We start from the raw sequence: 16,657 nt of genomic DNA on the forward strand, positions 1-16,657 counted from the left end.
GTGTTGTTATGCCTAAGAAAGGCAGAGAGAAATTTGTACATGATCTACATAGCACTCATTCTGGTATTGTCATGATGAAAGCCATTGCCAGGTCTCATGTATGGTAGCCTGAAATTGACTCTGCTCTGGAATCATGTGTGCATCAGTGCAACACTTGCATGCAGCTAAACAAAATACCAGCGGAATCGCCGCTGAGTCTGTGGTCATGGCATCCAAACCATGGTCAAGGATTCACATCGACTTTGCAGGTCCCTTCCTGTGTAAGATGTTTTTTTGTTGTGGTGGATACATATTCCGAGTGGATAGAGTGTATAATCATGTCATCCAGTACATCCACAGCTACCATTGAGAACCTTTGTGTCACGATTGCTACTCATGGTCTGCCCGACGTCATTGTAAACAACAACTGATCTTGCTTCACTAGTCTGGAGTTTCAAGAGTTCATGAAACTCAATGGCATCAAACAATGACAATTCGGAAAGATAGACAAGAAGGGAAAGGAGGTGGGGTAGCTCTGTTAATAAAGGATGATATCAGGGCAGTTGTGAGAGACGATATTGGCTCTAATTAACAAAATGTTGAATCATTGTGGGTGGAGATTAGAGATAGTAAGGGGAAAAAGTCACTGGTGGGCGCAGTTTATAGGCCCCCAAATAATAACTTCACGGTGGGGCGGGCAATAATCAAGGGAATAATGGAGGCATGTGAAAAAGGAACGGCAGTAATCATGGGGGATTTTAACCTACATATCGATTGGTCAAATCAAATCGCACGGGGTAGCCTGGAGGAGGAATTCATAGAATGCATACGGATTGTTTCTTAGAACAGTATCTTACAGAACCTACAAGGGAGCAAGCTATCTTAGATCTGGTCCTGTGTAATGAGACAGGAATAATAAACAATCTCCTGGTAAAAGATCCTCTCGGAATGAGTGATCACAGTATGGTTGAATTTGTAATACAGATTGAGGGTGAGGAAGTAGTGTCTCAAACGAGCGTACTATGCTTAAACAAAGGGGACTACAGTGGGATGAGGGCAGAGTTGGCTAAAATAGACTGGAAACACAGACTAAACGGAGGCACAATTGAGGAACAGTGGAGGACTTTTAAGGAGCTCTTTCATAGTGCTCAATAAAAATATATTCCAGTGAAAAAGAAGGGCGGTAAGAGAAGGGATAACCAGCCGTGGATAACCAAGGAAATAAAGGAGAGTATCAAATTAAAAACCAATGCGTATAAGGTGGCCAAGGTTAGTGGGAAACTAGAAGATTGGGAAAATTTTAAACGACAGCAAAGAATGACTAAGAAAGCAATAAAGAAAGGAAAGATAGATTACGAAAGTAAACTTGCGCAAAACATAAAAAGATAGTAAAAGCTTTTACCGATATATAAAACGGAAAAGAGTGACTAAAGTAAATGTTGGTCCCTTAGAAGATGAGAAGGGGGATTTAATAATGGGAAATGTGGAAATGGCTGAGACTTTAAACAATTATTTTGCTTCAGTCTTCACAGTGGAAGACACAAAAACCATGCCAAAAATTGCTGGTCACAGGAATGTGGGAAGGGAGGACCTTGAGATAATCACTATCACTAGGGGGGTAGTGCTGGACAGGCTAATGGGACTCAAAGTAGACAAGTCCCCTGGTCCTGATGAAATGCATCCCAGGGTATTAAAAGAGATGGCAGAAGTTATAGCAGATGCATTCGTTATAATCTACCAAAATTCTCTGGACTCTGGGGAGGTACCAGCAGATTGGAAAGCAACTAATGTAACACCTCTGTTTAAAAAAGGGGGCAGACAAAAGGCAGGTAACTATAGGCCGGTTAGTTTAACATCTGTAGTGGGGAAAATGCTTGAAGTTATCATTAAGGAAGAAATAGCGGGACATCTAGATAGGAATAGTGCAATCAAGCAGACGCAACATGGATTCATGAATGGGAAATCATGTTTAACTAATTTACTGGAATTCTTTGAGGATATAACGAGCATGGTGGATAGAGGTGTACCGATGGATGTGGTGTATTTAGATTTCCAAAAGGCATTCGATAAGGTGCCACACAAAAGGTTACTGCAGAAGATAAAGGTACGCGGAGTCAGAGGAAATGTATTAGCATGGATCGAGAATTGGCTGGCTAACAGAAAGCAGAGAGTTGGGATAAATGGGTCCTTTTCGGGTTGGAAATCGGTGGTTAGTGGTGTGCCACAGGGATCGGTGCTGGGACCACAACTGTTTACAATATACATAGATGACTTGGAAGAGGGGGCAGAGTGTAGTGTAACAAAATTTGCAGATGACACAAAGATTAGTGGGAAAGCGGGTTGTGTAGAGGACACAGAGAGGCTGCAAAGAGATTTAGATAGGTTAAGCGAATGGGCTAAGGTTTGGCAGATGGGATACAATGTCGGAAAATGTGAGGTCATCCACCTTGGAAAAAAAAAAACAGTAAAAGGGAATATTATTTGAATGGGGAGAAATTACGACATACTGCGGTGCAGAGGGACCTAGGGGTCCTTGTGTATGAAACTCTTTTTGAGTTTATCTGTGAAACAAAAAACATTAAACCGTGCCACCCGCCCTGGATGACACAGCAGACATTTACAAGGCCCTTTTTTTTTTCCTTTTTTGTGGGTTTTTTTTTGTGTTTTTCTTTTTTTTGGGGTTTTTTTTTGGGCGCTAAAATCACATTTTTCCAAGTGCCCCCTCTAAAAGGGGAAGGGGACACTAAAAGCACCGGCAATTAAAACAAATTAAACTTTAAAACGTAAAATCAAATAAAAATTTGGTTGCCGGGCGTGATGATGCACTCCAGTCCCTCCGGTGCCCACCTCTCGCGGAAGGCCGCGAGCGTACCGGTGGACACCGCGTGCTCCATCTCCAAGGACACCCTGGACCGGATGTAAGAGCGGAAGAGAGGCAGGCAGTCAGGTTGAACGACCCCCTCGACCGCCCGCTGCCTGGACCGGCTGATGGCACCCTTGGCCGTGCCCAGGAGCAGTCCTACGAGGAGGCCTTCGGACCTACCCGCTCCCCTCCGCACAGGGTGCCCAAAGATCAGGAGAGTGGGACTGAAGTGCAGCCAGAATTTCAGGAGCAGCCCCTTCAAATAATGGAACAGGGGCTGCAACCTCGTGCATTCAATAAAAACATGGAACACGGACTCTTCCAGACCGCAGAAATTGCAGGCGGCCTGGGAGTCCGTGAACCGGCTTAAAAATTTGTTGCACGGCACTGCTCCGTGCACCACCCTCCAGGCCAAGTCCCCGATGAATAGTGGGAGGACCCCTGCGTAGAGTGCCCTCCATCGGGGACCCCCGCCTCCTCCGGACGGCAGGATGGTACGCCATGGCGTGTCCGGACGGCAGGCGAGGATGGCAAAGTTGAGAGTGTGCAGGAGCAGCCTGTACAGGAAACCCCTCCGCGCGGAACTGAAAGGCACGGAGGGGATTTCCCCGAGGCGGCTCAAGTTGTGAGGCGCCGGCCCCCGAGGGAGGTTCCGGGGTTTGGCGCCAATGAGGAATCCCGTCCGGACGGGGGTCAGTTCGGACGGGATCTCCCCACGTGCTTGAGCCTCCTCGATGCACCTAACGGAGTCGGGGCCCAGAGCTCTTTTTAGCGACTCGATGGCATCGGCCGCGTGGCGGACGTTGGCAGAATTTAGGCGCCGCGCCAGCGTGTCTGGCGCCATCCAGCCCGCTCCTCCGCCATCGAGCAGGTCCCTGACCCTTGTCACCTCACCAGCCACAGCCCTCTCGTCCGACCGCCACAAAAAACCTCGGTCGTGGAGGTACGGATTCCCGAGCAGCGGCTCCTGCAGGACGGCCGCCACTCCAGCCGGTGGAGAGCTGCGCTTGGTGGAGACTTTGTTCCAGACCCTGATGAGTTCCTTGTAAAAGACAGACAGCTCCCGGAGGGCGGTCCTGACGCCCCCCACACTCACAAACAGGAGCTGCGTGTCGTAGTTGAGGCCGTGCTGCTGCCGGAAGAAATACGTCGCCAGAGCACGCCACCTAGGAGGGAGCTCGATGTAAAGGTATCTCTGCAGGGTCTGAAGACGGAAAGTCGCGAGCTGGGTGCTGACGCACACCAACGACTGACTGCCCTCCCCAAGTGGGAGCCTCAAGATCGCCGCAGAGACCCAGTGCTTCCTGTTGTTCCAGAAGAAGTCCACCAGCTTCTTCTGTATCTTGGCGACAAACGCAGGGGGAGGGGTCAAAGTGACCAGCCGGTACCACAACATGGCGGCCACCAGCTGGTTTATGACTAGCGCTCGACCCCTGTAGGACAGCACTCGGACCAGTCCTGTCCAGCGCCCTAGGCGAGCGGCGACCTTGGCCTCCAGCTCCTGCCAGTTCGCCGGCCAGGCTCCCTCGTCGGGGCTAAGGTAGACTCCCAGATCCAGGCAAAAGGCCTGAGCTCCTCCGGCAGGGAGTCCACCCGCCACTGACCCACTAGGAGTCCGGAACATTTTTCCCAGTTGATTCTGGCGGAGGATGCGGCCGAGTAAATCTCCTGGCACTCACGCACCAAAAAGTTAGTTTGCAGGTGCAGCAGGTAATCAGGAAGGCGAATGAAATGTTGGCCTTCATTGCGAGAGGGATGGAGTACAAAAGCAGGGAGGTCCTGCTGCAACTGTACAGGGTATTGGTGAGGCCGCACCTGGAGTACTGCGTGCAGTTTTGGTCACCTTACTTAAGGAAGGATATACTAGCTTTGGAGGGGGTACAGAGACGATTCACTAGGCTGATTCCGGAGATGAGGGGGTTACCTTATGATGATAGATTGAGTAGACTGGGTCTTTACTCGTTGGAGTTCAGAAGGATGAGTGGTGATCTTATAGAAACATTTAAAATAATGAAAGGGATAGACAAGATAGAGGCAGAGAGGTTGTTTCCGCTGAAAGGGAAGACTAGAACTAGGGGGCACAGCCTCAAAATACGGGGGAGCCAATTTAAAACCGAGTTGAGAAGTAATTTCTTCTCCCAGAGGGTTGTGAATCTGTGGAACTCTCTGCCCAAGGAAGCAGTTGAGGCTAGCTCATTGAAAGTATTCAAATCACAGATAGATAGATTTTTAACCAATAAGGGAATTAAGGGTTATGGGGAGCGGGCGGGTAAGTGGAGCTGAGTCCACGGCCAGATCAGCCATGATCTTGTTGAATGGCGGAGCAGGCTCGAGGGGCTAGATGGCCTACTCCTGTTCCTAATTCTTATGTTCTTATGTGAGGTCAGCACCATTCAAACCCGCATCTAATGGTCAAGCAGAGCGTGCTGTCCAAACCATCAAGCAGAGTACGAACGTGTAACTCAAGGTTCACTGCAGACTCGCTTGTCATGCATATTGCTGAGTTACAGGACAAGACCCCACATGCTTACCGGGGACCCCCTGCTGAACTATTGATGGAGAGGTCTCAAGACCAAGCTCTCTCTTGTCCACCCTGACTTGAATGATCGTGTTGAATACAGACGTCAAAGTCAGCAGTGGTATTATGATCACGCTGCTGTGTCACGTGACATTTCTGTTAATGATCCTGTGTATGTACTAAATTATGGTCAAGGTCCCAAGTGGATCGCCGGTACTGTTACAGCCAAGGAGGGTAACAGAGTGTTTATCGACAAGCTCAAAAATGGGCAGATAAAGCTGCGACACACGGATGAACCGGAACAGTCTAAGGAAGACACAATCAGTGACCAACCAACCTACCCTCAGTCATCAGAGGACTCCGCTGTCATCAATGAATCTGGACTTTCAATCCCTGACGTGGTCATTGCCACTCCCATCAGATCGGCTACCCAGCCCCCAGTCATAACAGACTCAGAACACTCGCTCAAGGCTGGAGTTGAACTGAGACGATCAACTCGGGAGCAGAAAGCCCCAGTCCATCTCAATTTGTAAAAAGACTGTTACCAATATCTTAAAAGGGGGATATTGTCATGTATGTATGCTTGGGGTTACTAGCCACCAGGTGGTGCCACTGTCGGAGGTCATTGGGCTGTACGCACGTGTGTGTGGCCCAGGTATAAAAGGCCAGCCATCATGTAATGTAATCAATTTGGGCCTTAATAAAGCAGAGCCAGGTTCGTACTTGTGTTAGTTTACAGTATTCAGTCTATCGAGTTATTACATACATAACAGGGATAGTGGGATCACAGGGTGTATTTACAGCAGCGCCTGTGACTTTGAGACAACGAATGCAAACTCTGAAATGACGGCATGTGAATATCAACGATGGATGGAGTGTTTGCGCACAGTCCCTTTGCTATTTTAACAAGTCAGCGTGTTTCCAAAGTAATATTCACACAGGCCATAACTCCACCTGCAGATAGCTGGAGGTGGATCTGGAGGAGGCGGAGTTAAACGAGGTACCTTGATGCGACCCACAGCCTCCTGGGCTTGCATCATGCGGATGTTTTTGGAGGGGTTTCGCTCAGACAGCAGCTGCGTGGAGCCCAGGTAATTGGCGGCAAAAATTATCCCGTCGATCAGATCCTCGGGCTCACAGGGACCTGGAACTTAACCACAAACAGCACGGGATCAAAATCCAATAAACATCCCAAGTCCACTTCTAGTATCAGGGCAGCCAGCAATTCATTCACAGGCAGACAGCAAGCCGAGAGAAAATATTAAACATTATTAGCAGAATAAACAGAGCTAAGAGGCAGCAGTAGGGAGAGTAGCAGAGTATCAATTACTGGCCCGTGTGCGTTGTCAGGATTCTGAGGCTGGTCAGTATGAGCTGTGCCCTCTGGTATAGCGATGTTCTGGTACTGATACTGATTATATCCCAGAACATCTCTCACTTCACTCAGGACGAGTGTCTGAGGGTGGGATACATCAGCCAGAGGGTTGGGAAAACATCAGATTTAATCTCGTCACGCACCAGACGCAAAACATTTAATAATGCAGATCAGTTGCTGATGTTCAATTGTATATTATTGATATAGAGTACAGCACTTGCTTTGGGAGTCTCGTGTCTGGCATGCGGACAATGTGGCCTGCCCAGCGGAGCTGATCGAGTGTGGTCAGTGCTTCAATGCTGGGGATGTTGGCCTGGTTGAGGACGCTAATGTTGGTGCATCTGTCCTCCCAGGGGATTTGCAGAATCTTGCGGAGATATCGTTGGTGGTATTTCTCCAGCGACTTGAGGTGTCTACTGTACATGGTCCATGTCTCTGAGCCATACAGGAGGGCGGGTATTACCCTGTAAACTCCTTCACGGCAAATGAGCCAAAGGTGGGCAGAGGAAACGTTACAGGGACATCCTCAAAGTCTCCCTGATAAAGTGCAACATCCCCACTAACACCTGGGAGTCCCTGGCCCAAGACCGCCCTAAGTGGAGGAAGTGTATCCGGGAGGGCGCTGAGCACCTCGAGCCTCATCGCCGAGAGCATGCAGAAAACAAGCGCAGGCAGCGGAAGGAGCGTGCGGCTAACCTGTCCCAACCACCCCTTCCCTCAACGACTATCTGTCCTACCTGTGACAGGGACTGTGGCTCTCGTATTGGACTGTTCAGTCACCTAAGGACTCATTTTAAGAGTGGAAGCAAGTCTTCCTCGATTCCGAGGGACTGCCTATGATGATGATGATTGATAGAATAACTTTTACTAAACCATTTTTCCTGCACGGACTGACCCTTTACAAAAAGGATTCTCGCTCAACCAGCCCCGTTTGACTAATAATTCCCATCAGGCAGTATTCCAGCAGCACTCACCATCCACAAAGTTGGGAAAGGCTGACGGTTTCTTGGTTTGCTGCAAGAGAAAGCAGATGTTAGCAGCTGTCCTATCCCCTCAGCGTCACACAAACTAAACTGCGGTAAATCGCATCTCGTGGAACAATAGCTCTGACTGGATATTCCCAGCACAGCTTTACTTCCAATTTACTGCCCCTGAAATTGCCGAGAGACTCACTACGGCCAATTCCAGATAACCCACCATCTGGTCAGTCAGATAGAGGGATGCTCCCCCTACAGTGCAGTTACAGCACACACACTGACTCTCACTGGGGTACAGTCCCACACACACTGACTCTCACTGGGGTACGGGTCCCACACACACTGACTCTCACTGGTCTACAGTCCCACACACACTGACTCTCACTGGGGTATGGGTCCCACACACACTGACTCTCACTGGGCTACAGTCCCACACACACTGACTCTCACTGGGCTACAGTCCCACACACACTGACTCTCACTGGGCTACAGTCCCACACACACTGACTCTCACTGGGCTACAGTCCCACACACACTGACTCTCACTGGGGTACGGGTCCCACACACACTGACTCTCACTGGGGTACAGTCCCACACACACTGACTCTCACTGGGGTACGGGTCCCACACACACTGACTCTCATTGGGCTACAGTCCCACACACACTGACTCTCACTGGGGTACAGTCCCACACACACCGACTCTCACTGGGGTATGGGTCCCACACACACTGACTCTCACTGGGGTACGGGTCCCACACACACTGACTCTCACTGGGGTACGGGTCCCACACACACTGACTCTCACTGGGGTACAGTCCCACACACACTGACTCTCACTGGGCTACAGTCCCACACACACTGACTCTCACTGGGGTACGGATCCCACACACACTGACTCTCACTGGGGTACGGGTCCTACACACACTGACTCTCACTGGGGTACGGGTCCCACACACACTGATTCTCACTGGGGTACGGGTCCCATACACACTGACTCTCACTGGGGTACAGTCCCACACAAGCACTGACTCTCACTGGGGTACGGGTCCCACACACACTGACTCTCACTGGGGTACGGGTCCCACACACACTGACTCTCACTGGGGTACCGGTCCCACACACACTGACTCTCACTGGGGTACAGTCCCACACACACTGACTCTCACTGGGTTACGGGTCCCACACACACTGACTCTCACTGGGTTACGGGTCCCACACACACTGACTCTCACTGGGGTACGGGTCCCACACACACTGACTCTCACTGGGGTACAGTCCCACACACACTGACTCTCACTGGGGTACGGGTCCCACACACACTGACTCTCACTGGGGTAGGGGTCCCACACACAATGACTCTCACTGGGGTACGGGTCCCACACACACTGACTCTCACTGGGGTACAGTCGCACACACACTGACTCTCACTGGGGTACGGGTCCCACACACACTGACTCTCACTGGGGTACAGTCCCACACACACTAACTCTCACTGGGGTACGGATCCCACACACACTGACTCTCACTGGGGTACGGGTCCCACACACACTGACTCTCACTGGCGTACAGTCCCACACACACTGACTCTCACTGTGCCCATGGCCATTCTGATGTGTGAGCGAAGATGGTGAGTGTTGGCAGGATATTCTATACTTGGAAGCATTTCAACCAAGCCTGGCATTTCAGGAGTCGCTGGATAGCGATCAGGAGCAGGAATCCTGGCTGATCTTACCCTTTCTTACCCAGTGTGCTGGAACCAATTCTGGCACCCCAACCAGCGCTCCTCCCCAACACATTCCAGCTGTTTCTGCACAGACTGAGCCCTTCCCAATCCGCTGGCTCTGTGACACCGGATGGTGCTCTGAGCCATCGGCATTGCATTAACAACTAAAGATCACAACAAAAGGAGCCGAACTCACCTCGGCAACATAGTTATTGTTGAGCGGGCCATTGAGGTCGGAGCGCTGCTGTTTCCGTGGCTGCTCCGTGTCGGGAGCGACCTGTCAACATACCAAAGAAACGCCTCTTTACAGCCAGTACTTCCGTACATTCATCTCTCCTCTCTATCTCACCTTCCATCCAGCCATCTATGTGACCATACATTTATATATCTGGATATTTAGATACAGAGTAAAGCTCCCTCTGCACTGCCCCATCAAACACTCCCAGGGCAGGTACAGGGGGTTAGATACAGAGTAAAGCTCCCTCTACACTGTCCCATCAAACACTCCCAGGGCAGGTACAGGGGGTTAGATACAGAGTAAAGCTCCCTCAACACTGTCCCATCAAACACTCCCAGGGCAGGTACAGGGGGTTAGATACAGAGTAAAGCTCCCTCTACACTGTCCCATCAAACACTCCCAGGGCAGGTACTGGGGGTTAGATACAGAGTAAAGCTCCCTCTACACTGTCCCATCAAACACTCCCAGGGCAGGTACAGCACGGGGTTAGATACAGAGTAAAGCTCCCTCTACACTGTCCCATCAAACACTCCCAGGGCAGGTACAGCACGGGGTTAGATACAGAGTAAAGCTCCCTCTACACTGTCCCATCAAACACTCCCAGGGCAGGTACAGCACGGGGTTAGATACAGAGTAAAGCTCCCTCTACACTGCCCCATCAAACACTCCCAGGGCAGGTACAGCACGGAGTTAGATACAGAGTAAAGCTCCCTCTACACTGTCCCATCAAACACTCCCAGGGCAGGTACACCACGGGGTTAGATACAGAGTAAAGCTCCCTCTACACTGTCCCATCAAACACTCCCAGGGCAGGTACAGCACGGGGTTAGATACAGAGTAAAGCTCCCTCTACACTGTCCCATCAAACACTCCCAGGGCAGGTACAGCACGGAGTTAGATACAGAGTAAAGCTCCCTCTACACTGCCCCATCAAACACTCCCAGGGCAGGTACAGCACGGAGTTAGATACAGAGTAAAGCTCCCTCTACACTGTCCCATCAAACACTCCCAGGGCAGGTACACCACGGGGTTAGATACAGAGTAAAGCTCCCTCTACACTGTCCCATCAAACACTCCCAGGGCAGGTACAGCACGGGGTTAGATACAGAGTAAAGCTCCCTCTACACTGTCCCATCAAACACTCCCAGGGCAGGTACAGGGGGTTAGATACAGAGTAAAGCTCCCTCTACACTGTCCCATCAAACACTCCCAGGGCAGGTACAGCACGGGGTTAGATACAGAGTAAAGCTCCCTCTACACTGTCCCATCAAACACTCCCAGGGCAGGTACAGCACGGGGTTAGATACAGAGTAAAGCTCCCTCTACACTGCCTTTCTACGTTGCTCTGTCGCTATGAGAAGACTGCCCCTACTGAGCCAGCCATCCTGTGGCCCCTTGAATAGAGGCTGTAAGCTCAGTGCTATTATTGGAACAGTCTTGTGCTAAAATCAGCAGATCTGGGTCAGACCTGGGGCTCCCCTCGCAGAGTTGAAGAGGGGGGCAGAGGTGGGGATTAACGGAAAGTGAGTGCAGTGCTGAGACCACCAAGGGACGCATTTGCACTGTTTATTTTAGAAAGTGAATTGTACTGAACTATCCTGTGCGATCTCGAGCTGTACGTGTTTCTGTTTGTTAGAGGTACCCTGGGAGCAGCCATTTGGCCTGAATGGGGCCAGGGAATTGTGCAAACACATCTGACTGGGTAAAGCGGCAACACCAAGAGACGGGGGGACGAAGGGAGGGAGAGACGGAAAAGCGAAGAGCGAGTGAGAGACGAAGGGAGGGTGGAATGGAGTGAATGTTGCGTTATGTTGCCTCTTTACCCAGTCAGATGTGTTTGCACAATTCCCTGGCCCCATTCAGGCCAAATGGCTGCTCCCAGGGTACCTCTAACAAACAGAAACGCGTACAGCTCGAGATCGCACAGTACAATTCACTTTCTAAAATAAACGGTGGAAATGAGTCCCTTGGTGGGGTTTAGGGGAACCCATTAACCTTTGCTGCCCCTCTAAATGTTGCGGTGTATGGGAGGAGTGTGTAGAATGTTAATTATGTTACAGATTTATAAATATTAGAGATATTAAATATCTGTCCTTATTTCAAAAATCTATTTCTACCATTGATTTGCTGAACTGTTAAAACTCACTCAAGTGTGCAACTTCCAACTTAATATATTAAGGAAATTAAATTAAATCATTTTGTATCCAGAAAAATAATTATAAAAAGACATGAGAAAACTCATTGTCTCATTTAAATCCATCACTGGTGGAGCTGTGGCACCATGGAAACCTCAGAGACCTGTGAGTCTGGTTCCTGCCCCCAGCTAACAGCAGCTTTCAGTGTGACTGTGCCTGGTGTACTGTGACACCCAGCCCCACGTCACAGGGCAGTGACAGAACAACATCAACTCTCCATCCCTGGTCACTGCCGGCTTTACCGCAATTCAACAGCCAGGGTTCCTGCTCCTGACCCACTGCCCCCTGGGTTAGGGGGGGGGGTTACTGACCCACTGCCCCCTGGGTTAGGGGGAGGGGGTTACTGACCCACTGCCCCCTGGGTTAGGGGGAGGGGGTTACTGACCCACTGCCCCCTGGGTTAGGGGGGGGGGGGTTACTGACCCACTGCCCCCTGGGTTAGGGGGGGGGGGGTTACTGACCCACTGCCCCCTGGGTTGGGGGGTGGTTACTGATACAGTGCCCTCTGGGTTGGGTGGGGGGGGGGGGGGTTCATGACCCCATGCTCCCTGGGTTGGGGGGGTCAAATCCCAGTGCCCCCTGGGTTAGGGGGGGGGGTCCTGACCCAACGCCCCCTGTGTTGGAGGGGGTTCCTGACCTCATTTCCCCTGGGTTGTGGGGGTGGGGGGGGTGTTCCTGATCCAACACCCCCTGTGTTGGGGGGGGGGGGTTCCTATCTCCATTCCCCCTGGGTTGGGGGGGGGGGGGTTACTGACCCAGTGCCCCCTGGGTTAGGAGAGGGGGGGGGGGGTCCTGACCCCATGTCCCCTGCTATGTGTGTGGATGTGGATGTGGAGTGAAGCATAGGATCAAGCCCTCCACAGTTGAATAGCCTGCCAACACTCAGTGTCACGGTTCATGCTGGACGAATGGCCATTTGAGCGAGGTACCAGAGGGTGAAGGGCAGCTCCTGGGGAATGCCAGAATAAACCAGCCTCTTCAGGAGAGTTGGAGAAAGAACTGGGAAGGAAGGAAAATGGTCTTCAGATTGTGAGCAAGTGCCAATTGGCGAAGCCTACCTGCCCAGAGTTCCACTGCTTGTGTTCCTCAGTGGCCCTCGGTCCCGGCTTTTCACTGACAGGAGCCTGTCCCCTTTCCCCATCGCTGGGTGAGGACTGGCACAGTCTGGGCTGGTCCTCCCCTTTCCCAGGACAGGTGGCCGTGTCTCTGTCTGACTTGCCGCTCCCAGCCTGGTCCGGGCTCTGCTCTCCGACACTGTTCAAGCTGCTCATACTCATGCTCATTTTGATTTCAGCTACGATCTGATCGATGTCCTCCTCCACATCCTCTGCGTCAGCCTCCGATTTACCGCAGTGGTGCTGGGACATCTGAGGGGTCTGGGCAACGGGCTCAGAGGGAGAATAATCCCGAGGGGTCCCTTCACTGCTTCCGATTCCTTCACTACTCATCTCGGCCTGGACTGCAGCACAGTCTGAGTCCTCGAGTCCATCCTCAGGTCCATCACACCCAGGGACGTCAGACTCTTCAGTCATAGTGTGGTAGAGCCCGTTAGATTCTGCCCAGGCCTCTTCCACAGCTTCCTGGCAGTCATCAGCCTCCGCTGTGGGGATTTCCCGGGTCCCATAGTACCCGCCGCTGCATCCGATGTCTTCCAAGTAACTGTCTTCCTCGGGACAGTACCTGATGTAATAGGTCACACCTTCCTCCTCCTCAGGCAGGCCTTCATCGTAGTCTTCGTCTTCCTCCGACGTGTTGTTCACGTAGTCCGAGCTCGAGTCCCCATCCCCCGGGTTGTCATGGGGAGCGGTATCCACGGAGACAGGACAGGGCTCCCTGCCTTCCTCCTGCCAATCTGCAGAGGCCTGGTGTTTGGGGTGGTCCTGGCGATGAGCGGGGGAGGAGCAAGGACTGGCCCCGGGATCTCGCGGGCAGCTCGCCATCATCACCAGTGCCAGTCTGTTCTGATCACCGGCACCTCACGTTCCAGTTGCAGCACACACAGCCAACCTGGCAACAAGAGCAGGGCATCAGTGCACAACAAGAACCTGCATTCATATAGCCTTTAATATAGCAAAATGATTAGGGGTCAAGTGGGGAGAGAAACACCAGCAAGCCCTTCACAGCGCAGGTCATTCTGCTCACGATCGGGCAATAATCCTGACTCTCACTGGGGTACGGGTCCCACACACACTGACTCTCACTGGGGTACAGGTCCCACACTACACTGACTCTCACTGGGGTATGGGTCCCACACACACTGACTCTCACTGGGGTATGGGTCCCACACACACTGACTCTCACTGGGGTACGGGACCCACACACACCGACTCTCACTGGGGTACAGTCCCACACACACTGACTCTCACTGGGGTATGGGTCCCACAAACACTGACTCTCACTGGGGTACAGGACCCACACACACACTGACTCTCACTGGGGTACAGGACCCACACACACACTGACTCTCACTGGGGTACAGTCCCACACATACTGACTCTCACTGGGGTATGGGTCCCACACACACTAACTCTCATTGGGGTACAGGTCCCACACACACTGACTCTCACTGGGGTACGGGTCCCACACACACTGACTCTCACTGGGGTACGGGTCCCACACACACTGACTCTCACTGGGGTACAGGTCCCACACACACTGACTCTCACTGGGGTACGGGTCCCACACACACTGACTCTCACTGGGGTACGGGTCCCACACACACTGACTCTCACTGGGGTACGGGTCCCACACACACTGACTCTCACTGGGGTACAGGTCCCACACACACTGACTCTCACTGGGGTACAGGTCCCACACACACTGACTCTCACTGGGGTACGGGTCCCACACACACTGACTCTCACTGGGGTACGGGTCCCACACACACTGACTCTCACTGGGGTACAGGTCCCACACACACTGACTCTCACTGGGGTATGGGTCCCACACACACTGACTCGCACTGGGGTACGGGTCCCACACACACCGACTCTCACTGGGTTACGGGTCCCATACACACTGACTCTCACTGGGGTATGGGTCCCACACACACTGACTCTCACTGGGGTATGGGTCCCACACACACTGACTCTCATTGGGGTACGGGTCCCACACACACTGACTCTCACTGGGGTACGGGTCCCACACACACTGACTCTCACCGGGGTACAGGTCCCACACACACTGACTCTCACTGGGGTATGGGTCCCACACACACTGACTCTCACTGGGGTATGGGTCCCACACACACTGACTCTCACTGGGGTACGGGTCCCACACACACCGACTCTCACTGGGTTACGGGTCCCATACACACTGACACTCACTGGCGTATGGGTCCCACACACACTGACTCTCATTGGGGTACGGGTCCCACACACACTGACTCTCACTGGGGTACGGGTCCCACACACACTGACTCTCACCGGGGTACAGGTCCCACACACACTGACTCTCACTGGGGTACAGTCCCACACACACTGACTCTCACTGGGGTACTGGTCCCACACACACTGACTCTCACCGGGGTACAGTCCCACACACACTGACTCTCACTGGGGTACGGGTCCCATACACACACTGACTCTCACTGGGGTACAGTCCCACACACACTGACTCTCACTGGGGTACAGTCCCACACACACTGACTCTCACTGGGGTACAGTCTCCCACACACTGACTCTCACTGGGGTACGGGTCCCACACACACTGACTCTCACTGGGGTACAGGTCCCACACACACTGACTCTCACTGGGGTACAGGTCCCACACACACTGACTCTCACTGGGGTACGGGTCCCACACACACTGACTCTCACTGGGGTACGGGTCCCACACACACTGACTCTCACTGGGGTACAGGTCCCACACACACTGACTCTCACTGGGGTATGGGTCCCACACACACTGACTCTCATTGGGGTACGGGTCCCACACACACTGACTCTCACTGGGGTACGGGTCCCACACACACTGACTCTCACCGGGGTACAGGTCCCACACACACTGACTCTCACTGGGGTATGGGTCCCACACACACTGACTCTCACTGGGGTATGGGTCCCACACACACTGACTCTCACTGGGGTACGGGTCCCACACACACCGACTCTCACTGGGTTACGGGTCCCATACACACTGACACTCACTGGCGTATGGGTCCCACACACACTGACTCTCATTGGGGTACGGGTCCCACACACACTGACTCTCACTGGGGTACGGGTCCCACACACACTGACTCTCACCGGGGTACAGGTCCCACACACACTGACTCTCACTGGGGTACAGTCCCACACACACTGACTCTCACTGGGGTACTGGTCCCACACACACACTGACTCTCACCGGGGTACAGTCCCACACACACTGACTCTCACTGGGGTACGGGTCCCATACACACACTGACTCTCACTGGGGTACAGTCCCACACACACTGACTCTCACTGGGGTACAGTCCCACACACACTGACTCTCACTGGGGTACAGTCTCCCACACACTGACTCTCACTGGGGTACAGGTCCCACACACACTGACTCTCACCGGGGTACAGGTCCCACACACACTGACTCTCACTGGGGTACAGTCCCACACACACTGACTCTCACTGGGGTACAGTCCCACACACACTGACTCTCACTGGGATATGGGTCCCACACACACTGACTCTCAACGGGGTACAGGTCCCACACACACTGACTCTCACTGGGGTATGGGTCCCACACACACTGACTCTCACTGGGGTATGGGTCCCACACACACTGACTCTCACTGGGGTACGGGTCCC

General features: G+C 52.6%; 1 protein-coding gene across 3 annotated transcripts in view; it reads right to left on the reverse strand.

Moving 5' to 3' along the window:
• The window catches only part of apba2b (amyloid beta (A4) precursor protein-binding, family A, member 2b), a 47,673-nt gene that overhangs the window by 13,294 nt on the left and 17,722 nt on the right, over positions 1-16,657 (reverse strand). For all 3 annotated transcript variants that reach the window (XM_070864875.1, XM_070864873.1, XM_070864874.1), the window contains exons 2-5: positions 12,929-13,877; positions 9,634-9,714; positions 7,710-7,749; positions 6,365-6,510 (exon numbers count right to left, since the gene is read on the reverse strand). In XM_070864875.1, coding sequence (XP_070720976.1) covers positions 6,365-6,510; positions 7,710-7,749; positions 9,634-9,714; positions 12,929-13,813 — 1,152 coding nt within the window. In that variant the 5' untranslated portion in view covers positions 13,814-13,877. The remainder of the gene's footprint in view (positions 1-6,364; positions 6,511-7,709; positions 7,750-9,633; positions 9,715-12,928; positions 13,878-16,657) is intronic.

The sequence above is a fragment of the Pristiophorus japonicus genome, chromosome 21, assembly GCF_044704955.1.
Source record: "Pristiophorus japonicus isolate sPriJap1 chromosome 21, sPriJap1.hap1, whole genome shotgun sequence".
Lineage (NCBI taxonomy): Eukaryota > Metazoa > Chordata > Chondrichthyes > Pristiophoridae > Pristiophorus > Pristiophorus japonicus.